At 42.6% G+C, this 17485-nt stretch overlaps 1 protein-coding gene across 1 annotated transcript in view; it reads left to right on the forward strand.

Moving 5' to 3' along the window:
* Positions 1-323: 323 nt before the first annotated feature.
* CCNYL1 (cyclin Y like 1) overlaps positions 324-17485 on the forward strand; it is a 35741-nt gene continuing 18579 nt past the window's right edge. The window contains exons 1-3 of the mRNA XM_072874051.1: positions 324-864; positions 14656-14730; positions 17016-17050. Of these exons, the coding sequence (XP_072730152.1) occupies positions 621-864; positions 14656-14730; positions 17016-17050 (354 nt within the window). The 5' untranslated portion in view covers positions 324-620. The remainder of the gene's footprint in view (positions 865-14655; positions 14731-17015; positions 17051-17485) is intronic.

The following is a 17485-nucleotide window of genomic DNA, read 5'->3' on the forward strand; positions in this document are numbered from 1 at the left end:
ATTATTATTACCTTTACGCTGCTGCTGCAGCCGCAGCACGTGCGCGGCCGGGCAGCGCGAGCCGGGCGCCCCCGGGGGCGGGGCCAGGGCGTAGCACCGCCAGGGGGCGGGGCGAGGGGCGGGGCCGAGGGGCCGCGGCCGGCGCTGCGTGCGCGTGTGCGTGTGCGCGTGGGGAAGGACGGGGACAGGCCAGGAAGGGCGCGGCGGCGACCGCGTGACGAGCCCCGCGCCCATTGGCGGGGCGGCGTCACGCGGCGCCCCGGCGGGAGGCGATTGGGTAGGAGCGAGGCGGGGCCGGGCCTCCCCCCGGCCTCCCCCCGCCCCTCCCCCGGCCCGGGGGAAGGTGGCCGCTCGCGCGAGGTCCGTTGCTCGCCGCGCGCAGGAGGCAGCGGGGGGGGCTCGCGCGGCCGCTGGGGCGGGCGGGGGCCGCGCCCGGCCGGGGCGGAGGCGACGGCGATGGCGATACGGCGCTGAGGCCCGCCCCTCCCTCCGTCCCGCCCTCCCTCCCTCCGCCCCTCCCTCCCTCCCTCAGCCCGGCGCCTCGGCTCCCCCTCCGCCCCCTCCCCCGCCCCAGCCCGGGAGCCGCGTAGCCGGGGCCCGGCGGGGGAGCTCCGAGCTCCATGGGCAACACCGTCACCTGCTGCGTATCCCCGGACGCCAGCCCCAAGCTCAGCCGGGCCCGCGGCGGCGGCGGGGCAGCGCCGGGGCCCGAGCGCTGGGCGGACGCGTACCAGGCGGCGGCGGCGGGCGGCGGCGGCGGCGGCGGCGGCTCGGGATCGGCGGAGGCCGAGTCGGGGGACTCGGATCCCGGCGGCGGCGGCGGTCCCCACCTCCAGCACATCAGCGACCGGGAGTTCCCGGATGGTGAGCGGCGGCGGCGGCGGCGGGGGGCGAGCGGCGGGGCCCGGCGGGCGGCGGGGAGCGCCGGGCACCGCATCCCCGCCCCGCCGGCGGCTGTCCCCGCGGTGCCCCCGCCCCGCTCCTCTCCGCCGCGGGTGGGCGCCCGGGGGAACGGCAGCCCGGGGCGCGGCGCTTCCCCGCCCGCGGCGCGCCCCCTTTGTCCCGGCGGCGGGGGGAGCCGGCGGTCCGGCGAGCCCCTCGGGGGCGCGGGGCCCGGCCTGCCGCCGCCCGGCCCCGCGCCGCGCCCCAAGCAAAGTTCCCCGCGGCTGTCAGCGCTCTGACAGCTCCGGGGTTTCCTGCGGGCGCGCCGCCTTGCTGCCGCCGGGCGGGGGAGGTCGCCGGCGGGCCCGGGACCTCTTCCCGAAGCGCAGAGCCGCGGGGCCCCCGCAGCCGGCGCGGCCGCCTAACGAGCAAGCGGCCGAGGGCGGAGGAGAGGCCGGTGCCCCCCTGCCCGGGGAGTGCCGTGCCGGGGTCCCTGGCTGCCCCGCTGGCCGCGCCCGGCCCGCTGGAGAGAGGGGTCGGGGAACCCGAAGGAACCGTGGCAGAGCAGCCGGCTGCTCCCCTTTGAGGGGGAAGCCTGGCTGCTCCTTTCTGCTTAACTATGGAGTCGTGACTCGGTCGTAACGTTCAGGCAGTTCGCAAAAGCTGCCGCATTTCCAGTCTCTGCTGAACAGGAGGAAGGAAGAGGTTGTGTGGGGAATAAGGGGATTAAGAATTGCAAAGATTGTGTGCATATGACATCATTGTGGCTGGACGCGGGTAATTTATGATCTAGCTATGCAGGGTGCTCGGTTATAGCTGTGGACTCACTGCACCGAGGTTCCTTGTCATGTCGCTCTCAGGGTTCCCAGTTTGCTTTCCTTGAGCTCACGGAAAAGCATGTGTTTGCTGCTCAGATTCCTTCCAGTTATACCTGGAGCAGTGGTGCCACACAGACTTGCTCTGTAATGCCTCTCCTTTTCAGACATGCCTAGGAAGAGCTTGCAGGTCTGTGCTGCAGCAAGTTACCGAGACAACATGTAACAGGTTAGGGGTGCTCCTCTCTGCCTGTATGCTCACGTGATGCTGTAAGCATACAGCACAATGTAATAGCTTACGATATTCAAAACTTAGTTTAATTAACAAGCATCTTGGTATTCCTTTTCATAATTATAACCACACCTATATGAAATATATTCAGCTGAAAAAAGATAGCCTGTCTGACATCTTTAATGTATGATGCGTACAATAACAATTATCCCTGGCCCTACGTACTCATCTTGAACTTAAGAAAAAATTTTTGGCTATTGGAGAGAAACTGGCTGCAGAAGAGTGTGGGGAGACCTTCAGAAATGGAATTATTAAACTTGCATGGTTCTGCACAGCGCCATGTGGTGCAGCTGTTACAGAAATGAGATGGAACAGTCAGCCCCTTGGATCTCCTTTGAGACAGCTGTGCAGTACAGCAGTAGGAGAAATTTGCTGTCTAGGAGAAATAAAACTTTATTTTTGTGATAAGATATTACAGAATTCTCTCACCTCTCCCCTACTCGTTAAGGGTGGAGGAGCTAAACTCTCTAAAGATTCTAATAAGCCAAGCAAAAATGCCTAAGCTAAATAAATCTGCTCAGGAATAAGGGTTGTGTTTGTTTAAATCTTTAGTATGTGATCTTGTCAGCAGTGCTAAGTAACTAGGCTTAATTGTGAATTCATCCAGATGTCAGAACTGGCCTTGAAGTAGGGAAGTATTTAATTTTTTGAATTTGCAGACATGAATAAAAGTGTATAGTCCAAGAATAAGCTAGTAGCCGTCTATCACAAATTTTACTTTTCTGGCTATGGAAACTTTAGTCTTGAGGCAGGAGGTAATCCTAAAATTAGAACTGCATAAGTAGTATATGTTTTAGATCATTTTAAAGATCACTTTTACAGCGGTATGTGGTTCACTATTGCATGGCCTCAGGAGTAGGTCTGCTACAAATGATAGATGCTGTTTGTCAACAGTTTTCTGATTTATATAACTGTTCAGGGCTGCAAAAAGTATCTAAGTTTGATATCTTTATGAAAATGCAATTCTGGATGGTCTATATTAGAAGTAAAACTTCTTGTGTTCATTTGTGAATGTTATAAAGTGCTACCAGGGTAGGAATGAAGCAGTTAACTTCAAAACATAAAGCATTATTTGTGAAGACTGAAATGGGGTGTTATGAAACAGACGTTATAATGAAATTTTAAGTGATATCTGTTTAATTTAAGACCTTCCGTGAAAATGATAAATCTGTAAATGCAGCACTTGCATATACCAGATAGCTGTGCTTATCCCTCTTAACTCTAGGATATAAAAGCTGTCAGCATACCCAAACCATGCAAGCAGCCTACATCTTTCTGTGCTGTTGACTACTACAGAGCATTAGTTTGTTGCTATAGTGGTAAGTAGTCCAGCAGTTTAATTTGAGGGATAAATATTACTTCTATAATCTTTTAATGTATAATGTAATAGGTTAGCTAAGATGCCAATTTTATCAATAACAGAAGGCTAGGAACCTACTAACTGGCCTTTTCTTGAATGCTTTGGCAGGGGGAAAAGAGAGAAAGCTACAGGGAAAAAAGGTGAAGATCATCTTGGCTATTTTTGTTCCATGCTGCTCAGTTCTAGGAGTTTCTAAGAACACAGCTAAATATATCAGAAAGCTAGCATCCAAATGTGATGGAGATGCTTCATTCCTTAAATTTCTATCTTTAAGTTGTTTGTTGTTCTTAAGTCTGTCTTAATACTTTTGCACTTGTTTTGCTAAAATGAAATGTTTTGGTTATATCAGGAATGCAGAAGTTACCAGCTGAGCTTTGGACTTTTTGGTTTGTATTGTTTTGTCTTGCTTTTTTGTAGCAAGTGGAATGTGGTCCTCACAGGTCTATGCTCTTAAGTGAGGATTATTCTGTAGCTTCTCCAGCACACTACTTAACAGGCACTGCTTTCCAGTCAGCACTGCTTAGATTGTCTGTATCAGATTAGAATTAAACAAGAAAAATCTCACTTTCTTAACATGGGGAGGTTATGAAGTGGTATGTATGTAAGACAAAAAAGGAGTGGTAAGTGGGATGGAGATTAAAACACACCGTGAAACTGAAAGTGTAATGTTTCAACAAAAGTTAATTCAAATGGGAAGGGATTGTCAGATCCGCTGCTAAGAGAGAATTTAAAGGAAGACTTTGTATTTTATCGTTCTTAAGATCCTGAGCCATAACCTGTTCAGTGCACACTTTTTCCAAATGAGAAATAAGCCTGCATTTGTGGTTTGATATGCTAAGCCAAGTTGTATTAAGTAAATGGGAATAAACATAACTTTGAAAATGATAGGTTCTTTCAAATAGGTTCATGCCTGCTGTTAATGTTAAATATCAAAAGCTAAAATGAACCTAAAGCTGCTAGTTGACTGTTCAGCTGAGCATTAAGTGTTCCTTCTTTCAGCGCGCAAGCAACAGTCCGAAGCAGTTTGAATTGACCAAAAAGGCTTTCCTCTCTAGTTTTAGAAATAGCAGCTCTGTGATCTTAATGTGCCATTTGGGCTGTACTGATTACTGGAAAATTTTTTTGTTTATTTTTTGTTCTTTTTTTTTTCCTAAATGAGTGTCTGCTAATCTTTATTTTGGGCTTCTTTTTTCCTGTGATTTTTTTCTGGTTATTTGGGGGAGAACTTCTTACGGCTGACACTTTCTTGCCCGATCCCTCTGTTTAAACATAGATCTAATTTTTCATAAATTCTTTGATCCTTGGATAAAACTAGAACAAGGCCTCCCTTGGCAGACATTTCTCATTTGTACTTGAAAACATCATCTCCCTCCACCACTGCTGTTTACTGAGCTCAGTGGTCTTGAGCAGAGGTTTGCCTGATTCACATGAACCAAGGGGAAGATTGTTGGCCTACTGAACTGGTGGACCAAATGACCTGGTACCTTCACCTGAAGAACTGGGGGTGGGTGGGTGGTGGAGAATGACAAGGGAAAAGACAATCAGGGATGAGAGGGAACAGCAAATGGGATCAAGAGAGGTGCTGAGTGGGATGTGGTCATCACACAGAGGTTAGATGGGAAAACAAACAGAAGGGGACTTTGAAGAGGAGTGTTTATAAAGAATGAAGTACGTGAGATTTACCTGAACAGGTTCAGACAGACTAGTGCCTAGAATAACTCTTCGAGCACCTGTGAGCCTACTTTTCTTATTTGAACAGCCTCATGGTGCTCTAGGGGCTGTGCTATGCTGAAGGGGGCAAGCTTCAAGTTGCCTGCATGCTGCAGTTATTAAACAGCGTTGAAAATGAACAGATACTTCAATATATTGTCTGTGATCTGATTTCACCCACAGCTTGTCTATGAACCTCCTTGCAGAAGGTCTAAATACTGTTCATTTGTTCCTCTCTTATATAATGCCAGCTTACTTCAAGCATGTGGGTGGAGGGTTTTTTTTCATGTTTTTTTAAATTCTGGTTAAAATGTTAGTAAGTTAAATTAAAAAAAAAAAAAGAACACTTTGATGCAAGGAGTCAGCTTTTTGATGCCAGCAGTTTTCAGCTCAGGAAAGGCTTAACCATCTCGTGTTGTTTTTTGTGCCTCTCTATCTGAAGATCTGTAGCTGCATAGGCTGACAAATACCATTGTCTAGTTAGACAAATATGAAGTTGGGGGTGAAAACCAACTGGTGCTCTGGTCCCTGTTTTGGTGTTCCCTCACCTTTTTTCCCTGTATTTGCTGAGTTTTTCACCTAACTTATTCTCACTCTTCTTTCCCCAGAACTCTCAATACCTCTTTCGTATAACTGACTGGGAATTAATTACAAAGGTATTTGTAGCAGTTACAAGTGGTATGTGATCTTGACAAATGTGAAATAATTGACTCTCTACAAGCCTGAAACACCTTCAGTGTTGTTGGCTTAAGATGCCTAATGTCATGGCCTTTACGAAATGATCTGTAAAGTGCCTGTAGTGGAAATGACTGAATCAGTAAGTCGATCAGAAACAACGATGAAATTGATCTACAAATTTGGGAATTGGAAGTCATCGTCATAGTATAGTATCTGTATTTCTGTTCTTATGCTTGGGTACTGCTGACAGCTAGGGAATCCTCTATCCTTTTCTCTCTTCACTAAATCTTGGAGACTTCTGCAGTGAGTGAGTTTATGTAAGCCTTAGGTTTTTAAGAATAGTTGATAGGGAACATATATACATGAAGTTCACATGGAGGGAAACTGATTTGTTTGGTTTGGTGAGTGTTTCTTCAGGCTACCAGTGTAACAGCTATTGTAACAGAGATGTTCATAAAATGGGAAATACTGAAAGGAAATTGTAAAGCATTGGAACAGACCGCCCAGGGAAGCGGTGGAGTCACCATCCCTGGAGGCGTTTAGAAGACGTGTAGATGTGGTGCTTAGGGATATGGTTTAGTGGTGGACGTGGCAGTGTTAGGTTTACCGTTAGACTCGATGATCTTAAGGGTCTTTTCCAACCTAGGTGATTCTATGGTTCTATTCTATGAAATATATGGCTAACTTGAGGATTTTGATGAAACTTATGGAATTAAGAAAACTGAATTTGTTTTCCTCTTGACTTTTTTTTTTTAACTATGGTTTCCATGTAACTTATCTCTAGGATCCTTTTCTCTTCTGGCTTTCTTTAGGAGACTTGCTCTTTTCCCTCCTGTCAGAGTAGATGTTGTAGAGCAACAGACGTTTTGTGGCTAGAAGTATCTGTTCTCTCAAGTGCAATCAGTGTGGTGAGGTCATACTGAAAAGCTGACTAACAGGGAAACTCACTCTTGCACGAGCCAACAAAACAGAAAAACGTAATCCTCCTAGATTCACATTATGCATTAATTTAAGGTCTCTAACAATGTTTCTTCCACATATAGGAAGGAAGAAGTTACTGTGGGAGGTAGGAGGAAGGTGCTACCAAACATTAAGAACCCAGACCTTGCATCTGTAGGTCCTTGCCAGCAAGCTAATCTTGAGATTTCTAGATCTGCTTGTTTTTTCTTTATTACAGCTAGAGTTTGAATGTGCGCTTTTATTTCACTCACTAGAAAAATCGTGTTTTCAGAAGAAAACTCTGAATGTTTCCACTTGAAGGGACAAAGACACAACTGGCTTAAAAAGCTCAGCGCTATTTATTTAAACGTGTAGTAAAGCCAGATGAATAAGACTGAAGATCATACTTGCAGGTGATGCAAATATCAGGGTTACCTGAACAGCTTACGCAAAAATCCCACTGTCAACCAGGTAGCATTCTGCAGTGTTTGATGAGCTGTGTGTGTATAGCACAGCTTTCCTTCTGTTTGGAGTTCTGAAAGGGTCTTGAGTCATTGCAGTAATCAAACACAGTTGTTGGGTTTTTCCCAGTGTGAAAAGTAACACTGGCTTGTCATCAAACATGTCAGTCAGGCTCAGATAATAAACTGCTGAACGCCAGTTTCTTTCAAAGACAAAAAAACCCCTTTTCTGTAAAACTGTTGGATGTGTTTTGTTATGCAGATAGTTATTTTACTTTTATAGAACAAACTGCAGGTAAGCTGAGAATCCACAAAGCCACTGTAAAGAGTGACTGCGTGTGAGCTTGTGCCTAAAATGGGACAAAACTTGATGAAACTGTTAACTTTCATAAAAGCCCAAACTTCATTTGAAGTTTGCAGTAATGTGAGCAATTGGAAGAGGAGAAAAAACTTAATATATGCCAGTCCATCAGGTGGCATATGACACCTAACACACAGTACAGTGCATCGTATTCTGGTTACCTGCAGGCACTAGATGAGACTGGAATTTCTGGTACTCACCTGTTTTTCTTTCTGAACCATGTCTCATGAGTAGTAAGGCAGAGAGCATGTGAAGAGTTGTTATGGGGAAAGCTTTCCTTACACTTGCAGTTATCAGCATGGATCTAGGAGTGTAAAATTTGGTCGATCTTTAATTAGTTAGAAATTTTTATTTTGGCTTATCAATTAAAAAGAGCTGTGGAGTTCAGCTTCTCGTGGTAGTGAATTATGTTACGTGTGAAGGTCTATGTGGGGAATAAAAAGTGGACAGCATGGAACCAATTCTTTCTCCTTGTCTTTTTAAACGGTCCTATGTTAGATGCAGTACAGAAACACATCTCTAACACAATGTTAGTTACTTCTAAGATCTAGCTTGTGAACTACTGTTTTCCTTCTAGTTCCAACGTAAAATCCTAGGGACATCTACTTTTTCTCCCTTTTAACTGGTCCTGCCTTCACAGTGGCATTTGGGGCACTCCTGACATCCTGCTGTTCTGCCTAGCTAAAATGTGTAGGAGTGATTATAACCCATCATGAAACACATGGAAGCCCACTCGACTTCTTTCAGTCCCAGAAAGGCTAGGTGTTGCAATGGAACAGATCTCTCAATCATGTTTCCCCAACAGGGGCTGTGAACCGAGTGCAATAGGATCACGTTGGGATTTGCTGTGGAGGCCAACGATAGCGGTGTGGATCCTCCTGCAGTTCAAGAAATGCGAGAACACTAATACTGTATTGATTTTTTTAAACCACAGAAATTAATAGAAAATTTGAACCCTGGCTAGCCCGCAGTATTTAATAGATGGTCTACACTTTTGCCTTCTAAATTCTTTAGAAATTCTGTAGACTTCAGTAGCAAATTTGAAATGCTTACTGTGTCAGTTTCTTGTTGAACCAGCCCAACTCAGGAGTGTGGTGTACAAGAGCAAATAATTAATTCTTAATTAAGAGATCTTGTTGTATATCGAAGTAATTTCTGCAGCCTTCTAAAACATCATAGTGCACTTAGATATGTGCTGGGTATTGGTAATGATATTAACTGTTCTCGTAGTAGTGCCATAAGGAACAATTGACAGCTTTTAAATAGCTTTACAACGTCTTTCTCTGTGTATTGTGTAAAGTCACGATCTAGAAATAATCGTTTAACAATGAGGGTGGTCAAACACTGGCACAGGTTGCCCAGAGAGGTTGTGAAGTCTCTGTCTGTGGAGGTAGTCAAAACCTGACTGATGCTGTCCTGGACTGCCAGCTGTAGCTGACTCTGCTTGAGCAGAGGGTTGGACTTAGGTGATCTCAAGAGGTCTCTTCCAACTTCAGCAATTCTGTCTTTCTATCAACAAAGGCCAACTGTGTGGGTAGTTCTTAGCTGTTTTCCTTTTTTAAATAAAGAGTTTATTTCCTCTGGGGAGTTAGGAGTGTTTTGAAGGACCTATGCATATGCAAGTGTTGGTTAAGATTGTTTTCACCAAGATTCTCTCTCAAAATAGTGTTTCTTTCTGAGAACTGGTTGTGTTTAAACGCACTTTGTCACGCAAGGGATCTAGTCCTTTATGTATTCAAAATTGCTTGTATTAGTTACGAAAGCAGAGCAAGTTTTGTATCTTTTGAGTCCATCCCATTAAGGAAGAGAGATGTATTCTGTTGAAGATGAATAATCAGGAGATCAAAGTGCTTTCATTCTGTCCAAATCTGGGGAAAAAGCCACCCATGGAGCGTTTAAAGGACAGACTAAGTTGTGTGTAACTGAGGACATAACAGGAGAAGGCAAATGGAAAACAACCTATGTGTGGTGGGTTCTGTGGTACGTTCGGTGTGGCTGGTGAGGAGTAAACAAAGCAGGTTGAATTTAGAAACCAGAATTGTAACTTTCAGGGAAGTTTTTGGGAATAGAAATAGAATAACATAATTTAAAGGACAAATCATTTTATATGAAGTTATTGTTAGGAATAACAGACTTTCTGAAGTGTATTGGCAAATTTGTTAGTCTAATTTGTTTTAATTTTTAAATCTTTTTTGGGAGTGTTAAGTAACTCGCATCTTTCATACTGTAAGGTAATGAAATATAAGGGAAGCTCAAATGTTAATCAAAGCCAGTAACCCACTGAGCAAGGGAAGAAACTCAATTTACAGCAAAGAGATTACTTTATGATTTAATGCTTTAAATATGTGCAGTATCAAAATGTTACTGCTGTCTAGTAAAGCAGAGGATGGGGCTAAAACTATTAAAGGAAATGCAAGATTTTAGTGTTCTAAAGTACTGAAATCATCAAAGGGCTGCTACTTAGTAACAGTGACATCTTTGACTGTCAGCTTTATTCACGAGATAATATATGTAGCACGATGCGGTGTGTAAAATGTATTCTTAATGGTTAGAAACCACCTGTGGAGGTGTGTAAAACAGTAGGTAAGTAGCTAGCATTATAAATTCCTAAAACCCACACACGTTCTTATGTGGCATAGATGAGTAAAATTAAAGTCTTCATGCAGATTTCATGTTGCAGAAAGGACATAAGAACTTGAGCTAGGGGCAGACGTTTGCTTTTAAAAGTAATGTGATCTGCCCTGTGGGGGACTGTATGCTCTAATCAGCGCCTGGAGCGCACAGCAGCAGCAGAGGTAGCTGAGATTGTCTGAAGGGCAAGCAAGCTGCAAGGGATTCTTTAAAATGAGAGTGGTGAGAGAGGGAAGCAAGTTCAGGCTTCTCTGTGCTCCAGTTGGAGTCAGGGTTAATCTAACAAGCTTGGTAGTACCACGTGAGTAAATGGCACTGAGAGATGCAGAGAAATAAGGGGGAAGGCTATTTTTAATATGCAGTTCTCAGGTGGAGGGCCGTTGTAGTGTGGCAGCATTACTGTGCTGCTCCCACAGACTTAATTTCTGGTGGGAATCTTCCTTTCTCACCTCTTTATCACTAAGTGTGAGGGTCCAATAGAAAATGTGTCTTGGCTTCTATTGAGTTGATAGCCTCTAGAACAAAAATGTTTTGGAGTTGTTTTCTTGGGTTTTTTTATATCATCCTGTTCCTTCTCTCATTTCTGTCATTCCTGTTTCTGCATGTTTTAATTCCCATTATTTCTGTTCATCCTGTGGCATACCATGCTTCTTTCTTTTTCTGTTAACTTTCTGTGAAGCTTGAGCTTTCTATCATACATCTTCTGATGTAGCTCCTAATCAAGACTTACCCTTATTTTCAGGGCTAGATGTCTTGATTTTGGACTTGGAAGTGCTACCAGAATGAAGTATTAGGAGTTACACTTGGTTTTGAGTCAAATTGTTTGCAGACAGATTAATCTCTTCCTCTGGCTCTTCTTTTGCTGTGTTTCCCACTACATTTTGCCTCTTCTCATGTCCTTATCTGCCTCTTGCCTTATGCTTCCTTCATCAGCTGTATTGCTGTTGCTTTTTGGTATTTCATGAGCAACACTGGCAGTTCAGGAAGAGCAAATCATATGACTAATTTTTCCATTACCTGGAAAAAAGCATTGTCCAAGGAGAACAGCACAGAAAGGACCGTTAAAATTCTCTGGCTGCTTAGAAGGGGAAGGTCTACTAAATGCATCTTTCCTTCTTCGCAGTCTCTTGCAAGACGAAAGCAGATGTACTGTTTCTGTTAATGCCACATTATTCTGGGATAAGAAGCCTAGCTACAGTTGGTCTTGATCGCTCCTGTGGGGTTTTGTACTGGGAGCTGCACAATGTGGCTTGGACTTCATTAGTACTATAACTCTGCTGTATAATCTGTGTTGTGGATTTAATGTGCTACGGGTGCTGATACACCTGACTGTCCAGCAGAAAGCATCTTGTGTCTGGCAGAGCCACTGTGGAACTGGAGCCAGTAAAGTCCATTTTCCTTTCACTGCTGTTCCTCTCCTCAGATGCATGGGTCTGCTTGGGTTCAGGGGGCAAGTTTGACTTGCATGGCCATGTCAATATTGTGTCCCTTGGTGCCTCATACAGTGCTGCAGATCTTAGACCCTTCTTGTCTGGGGTGAAAGTTGGTTATATTTGTATGTGTTTAATTCTTGTAGTGCTTTTAGCCCTAGACCTGTTTTCTAACATGTAAGAAGCATGGATGTAGGGACTGGCAGAGCACAAGAAGAGGCAAAAATAATGTAAGAAGTGAGCTTTAACAACTCATATAGTTTCAAAGTAAATCAAAACCTCAGGGAAGTCAAGATGTTACCGTATTTTTTTAATGGGGTGAGGGAGGATGGGTGTTATCCCGTACTGTCTCTCCCCCGGAAAAAAAGCACCTGTCCTCTTTAACATTTATCAATGACCTGGAGGAGGCAATGGGGTGCGCCCAAATTGCAGATGACACCCAGCTGGGCAACAGTCAATGTGCTGGAGGCTGCTCATTCAGAGGGACCTAGATAGGCTGGAGGATTGGGCCAACAGGAACCCTATGAAATTCAACAAGGAGAAACACAAAGTCCTGTGTTAGGAGTTACTGAATTCAGTAGCCCTTTCTGTTTTGCTGTGCTTGTTCCTCCCCAGTCTTCCTTGCTGCCTTCCCTAAATATCACACAAGTCTTGTACAGTCCCACATGCTCTTCCCTGGCATTCCATAGTGAGTCTTATAGCCCTGTAGGCATTAGTCCCCCTCGGTGGGAAAGGTGATCTGAGCTCTGTGAACCCTCATTGGAGGTTTTCAAGACTCAGCTGGATAAAGCCCTGAGTAGCCTAGTTCTACCTTATAGCTGACCCTGTTTTCAGCAAGAGTTTGAACTAGAGACCTCCTGAGATCCTTTCTGACCTGACTTATCCAGTTATTCTAAAAGTTGCTGCTGACCTGTAAAGAAATAAATTCGGAGTTGTTTGCTCTGTTTGCATCATAACTTGCTAATAATAATCTGTGTTTTAAATCTGCATATTGCAGTCTTGTTCTGCCTGTTGGTGATACTTATTTGGTAGACTAGCAAAATACTTCAATTTCTGAATTGTTCCTTTCTCAAATCTAAAAAGTTGTTTAATATTTGCCATTATTAGTGAATTTCTTGGTCTGTGTCTAAGTTTGTTGTGGTGGTTTTTTTTTTTAATAGAGTGCTAGCATTAGAAACTAGAGTTGGTCTCTATACTGTCTCTTAAAAGTGATTTTGCTAAATCAGTGTTAGAAACTTGTCAACATTGTGGACAAATTTTAAACAACAGCTTACTATTTTGTTGAGGTGTTACAAACGGTAGTTAAAATGTGCCAGTATGGCATACTGTTGTGCTGGGGTTTTTTTTCAGAGAATCAAATGTGTATTAGTGGTACTTCAGGTATGAGCTGTAAGGCAAATTCTGTTCTAGGGCTTCTAAACCAGGACTTCTTACACTTTAACTGCATGATTAAATTCGGGTATCTGTTCACTGTGTGCCATGAATAAGCACAGTAAGGTGAAAATAGAAATACTGGTTTTGTAAGTTAGTTTTTAAAAACTGCTCGAGATGGTTTGCTTTCATAGCTAACTCTGGCCTTTTTTGAGGGCGGGGGGAATTCCTGATTGAACAATCTTTGTGTTCCTAAATAGATGCTGGCTACCTTACTTACACAGCAGAGGTTCAAAATTACAGTGGTCTGCATCCTGGACCAGTGTCAGAGCAATACTGTTCAACTAAGACCAGTGGTGTTGTAAGCCAAGTACTTGGAAAACATCCAGGTCTGGATGCCAATGTTGCGTACCAGTGGGAATCTGGAATGAGAAGTCTTGGGGACACACGTACTTTTGCAATTACGTTCACTCGCTGACGCACGAGGGCTGTGGCTGTGCTATGGGTTAGGTGCACTAGCACAAAACATTCACATAGTGAAGACTTCCAACACCAAGACAGTTTGTGCATACTTTGGCTAGTATTTAACCAGAGTTCTGTTGGTTGAGTGCATAAAAAGTTCTTAAGATTTTTTTTTTAATTATAAGTTGATGGTGGTTCTTAGATGATTTTGTTTTTTAAGGGTCTGACAGCTGCATTGGTGTACCACCTTGAAACACTAATGTGCAGGTTTGTGATGAGCTTGCATGCTTTTATGGTTAGCATGGCATAAGTAGCATACAGGAAGATCAGAATGACAAATGTAAATGGATGCAAATTTGCTCTTTCCAGGATGTACAGGATCATAGTCCTAGATTATTCTGTTCGTATGTTCATATAAGTCAGTGTGTCTGTAGTGCGACTTCCTCAGAACAGCTGTTTCTTCTGTCAAAGCTAATGCAGCTCAAAATTTCATCATGATGTTTACAGTTTCATCAACAAACTTTTTAGTGATCACTCCCATCTTAATCTAAGGGAGTAATATATCCTCTTCTAATGTCATCACTGGTTCATTGTGGCAAAGGATTAAAGCAATCATTTTGTTCTTCAGTAATTATATATTAGCTGTACAGGGTTTTACTTGAAATTCCAAAAGAACAGAATAGTGTAAGATCTATGTTTTGATATTTAACAGCACTGTAAAAGTTACTTATTAGGTTCTTTTATAAGACCACAGAGATTGTTTCCTGCCGTATTTGGTACTTAAAGCATAAGAGTGAAAGATCAGCAGTGTCCTTTTCTTTTGTTTTGTTTTTTTGGGTTTGGGGTTTTTTTGTTTTGTTTTGTTTGTTTAAATTATGCTCGTGGTAAAGTTGTAGCTTTCTGCCCTCCACTGAGCACAGGCTCCACATCCAGCTACCCTAACATGCAGGGGCGCATACTGACTTTTGAAGATGTATGTTGTTTTCTGAGATCTCCCTTTCCAGATTTTGTTTTGGTGGAAACCATAAGCTACTTCAGAGCTTCATGGCAGTAGGAATAAGTCCACAGGCTTTTCTTCAGAGGGGAAAATGTCAGATTTTTATTTATCTTTGCAAAAGTAAGGTTTTGCTTTAGAGAGACAGCCCATTCTGTGTGTCTTGTCTCCATCACTGTGCTTGAGCATTTTAAGGCTGGATGGGAATTGTTGCAGTAATCATCATCTTCTGTTAAAGGTCTCTCCTTTTTTTGTCCTTTCTGTTCCAGATTTAGCCTTGGAATCTAATCCATCTGATCATCCCAGAGCAAGCACAATTTTCCTGAGCAAGTCTCAAACAGATGGTAAGCTAAGTTTTTTCCAATTTAAAAAACGGCGGGAGAAAAACTGGAAAAATAACTGCCTATTTTAATTATACAGCTTAAGAACACTTAAATTGCTTTAATTCTTTCAAAGCATAGGGATTAATAATTTGCATGTTTACACAGAAATGTGTTCATAGGCTGTTTTACTTGACACTTAAAATCACTTGTTCTTCTAAATGCTTAAATATCAGAAGATTTCAGAGTCTGGATCCTAGTAGTCTGAAAAAGCAAAGATTTCTTCACTTGTGTAATTCAAGCTTCAAGCAGTGATGGGTTTTTTATGACCAAAGACTGTTTTAAACTGTCTGGGTTTTTTTATTAAAGTAATTTTTTCTGTAAGGAATAATAAGCCTAAGCTATCAGTCTATAGCAGTTGCTTTTGACTATGTTGTTTTAAACTGTTTGAATAGTTTCAGTAGCATAATTATTCTTGAATCTTGGTTTTAATTACATAGGTGTATTGGGATTTTCAGTTTCTTTGCAGATCCCTTGTTTACTTAATGAAGTCAGTTTTGAACAGTTACTATAGCTTGTGCATTCCAAAATGCTGTTAAAAAGTGGGGGCATTTCAATACTGCACAAATAAAAAAGAATTCTGAGAACAGTAAATTTTGAAGTTGCAACTAAAAAGGAGTTTAAGATATTCTTGTAAAAATACTTCTGTTTTTATAGTTGGTTCTTGTTTGAAGCACTGCTTTTTCTAAGGTGGTGTTGCACTTGCGGTTGGATGTGTTGATGGAAAGCTGCAGTGTGTCTTCTACCTTGGCACAGCTTTGCCACAGAAAAGTAGAATTATTTTGACAGGTCTGTCAGTTGCAGTCCTGCTACTCAGAGTCTTATGGCAAGTAGTTAAATTGTCAGTTGTATCAACTTCGCAATGCTCAGGTAATCGGTGAGCGGTGGAAACAAGCACTAGCGTGATTCTCCAGAAGAGATGATACCAAGGAAATGTAGGCCTCTTCCTCAGCGCCTCGAAGGTCAGTCTTCAAACAGGCAGAGGATCTGACCTGCATGTTTCAAACACCTCTTAGATGAGCGCTGCTTAAGTTGCAGTTAGCAAGTTGACATAGTTCTTGAACATTGTAGTGCAGCTCCACTGTGCAGCCTTTCAGCCTTGCTGCAAATAACGTTCAAACTACATGAACATCCATGTTGGGGGTAGTATTGCTTTTAAACATGATTCAGTGTTCTTCAAATGTAATGCATTGAAATGTATACACTTGTGTTCATGTAGAAAAATGGTCTGCTAGGTGAGATAACTATTAAACTATTCTCTGAAGTTTGTATTGGATGAATTGATTTTTACAGGGTATTTTTATGGTCAAGTCAGGCAGAAGAATTTATTTTCTAATTTCACTTTCACTTAAGCTTTTTCACTTAAGCTTTCATAGAACTAGTAGAATTAATATCTGTAAGTTCTCTCTCACTGAGATGTTATCAGGATTATGAGTTTTGATTTATGCAAAAAGACCAAAAAAATTTGGATACTCTCTTCCAATTGTTAATTTTTCTAAATATGTAAGAGAATGTGTCCTGCTAATAAGTGGCAATGATCTGAGGTCAAAACTTTGGAGAAGTCACCTGTCCAGCTGGTCACATTTGTATAGCTTCCTGCATGTATGCAACTCTCAGCTCTCCTTTAACAGCGCTGTTTTACTGCTGCTGTTATAGCTGGAAGTTAAACCTTACAATCTTTTTTGAAAGGCTGACACAGTTTAAAATGATGAAATAATATGGTTGCGGTTATATGATAGATAGGCATAGCTTGTGCCAGCATCTTCTGTATAGTGAAATTACCTTTTTACCTTCTGCTGTCTAATAGGTGGAGAGAGAACACATATATAATGCTGGGCACCTTCCTCCTTGTATGTCTTTGGCAGGTTCAGTGTGTGATGTTTGTACTTCTGTTTGCTGAGTGGTTGCTGTTGGATGTTGGACATTGTCAATTTGAACTATCTGAAATAATCCAGTTCTTCATGATGCACAGCATCTTTTCAAAGCTGAGACATTTTTCCCTTAGTGCAATGGGTGGAAGTAGTTCCTAAATGTACATGTGGATAGTTGAAAGTAGTATGTAGTTTATTAGCTTGATAAAACTTAGTATTTTTTCCTCAAACTACTTTTCCAGACACCTAAAGTCAAATTTGAAACTTTTAATACTCATGCACTTCAGAAGACTGGGTTAATAGAATTACTTTATTGAATGTAAATTGGGATTGTGTTTTAGAAACCTTTCAGTTCACATTCTTTCTCCCTCTTTCTAGTGCGAGAGAAGAGGAAGAGTAATCACATCAATCATGTAAGTAAAACAAATTCTTAGTGTGCTCTATAGATAATATTAGCATATTGGGACAAAGACAAATTCAAGAAACAACTGTAGTAGGTCTAGGTGTATAGTCTTACACGTGTTCCAAATCCTCCTTCACAAGATAAAACTGATAAGATAAAACACAAGATAAAAGATAATCTTTGCCTGTCTTTGAAAAATAAACAGACACAGTATCACAGAGCATAGAATGGCTGATGTTAATAAGAACGGATTTTTTTGTTGTATCAGTCTTGAGCATTTCAGAACAGTAAAGGAGAAAATATAAGTCAAACTGCCTACATTGTTCTTTTAAACAGAAATAAAACTGGATTAATTTCTCAGCTGAGATGACAAGTCTTAAATGACTTGCTGTTTGAGCATCGCTACAGGACTTACTGTAAGGAATGCATCCAGCATGAAGAGAGA

The sequence above is a fragment of the Ciconia boyciana genome, chromosome 10, assembly GCF_034638445.1.
Source record: "Ciconia boyciana chromosome 10, ASM3463844v1, whole genome shotgun sequence".
NCBI classification, from domain to species: domain Eukaryota; kingdom Metazoa; phylum Chordata; class Aves; order Ciconiiformes; family Ciconiidae; genus Ciconia; species Ciconia boyciana.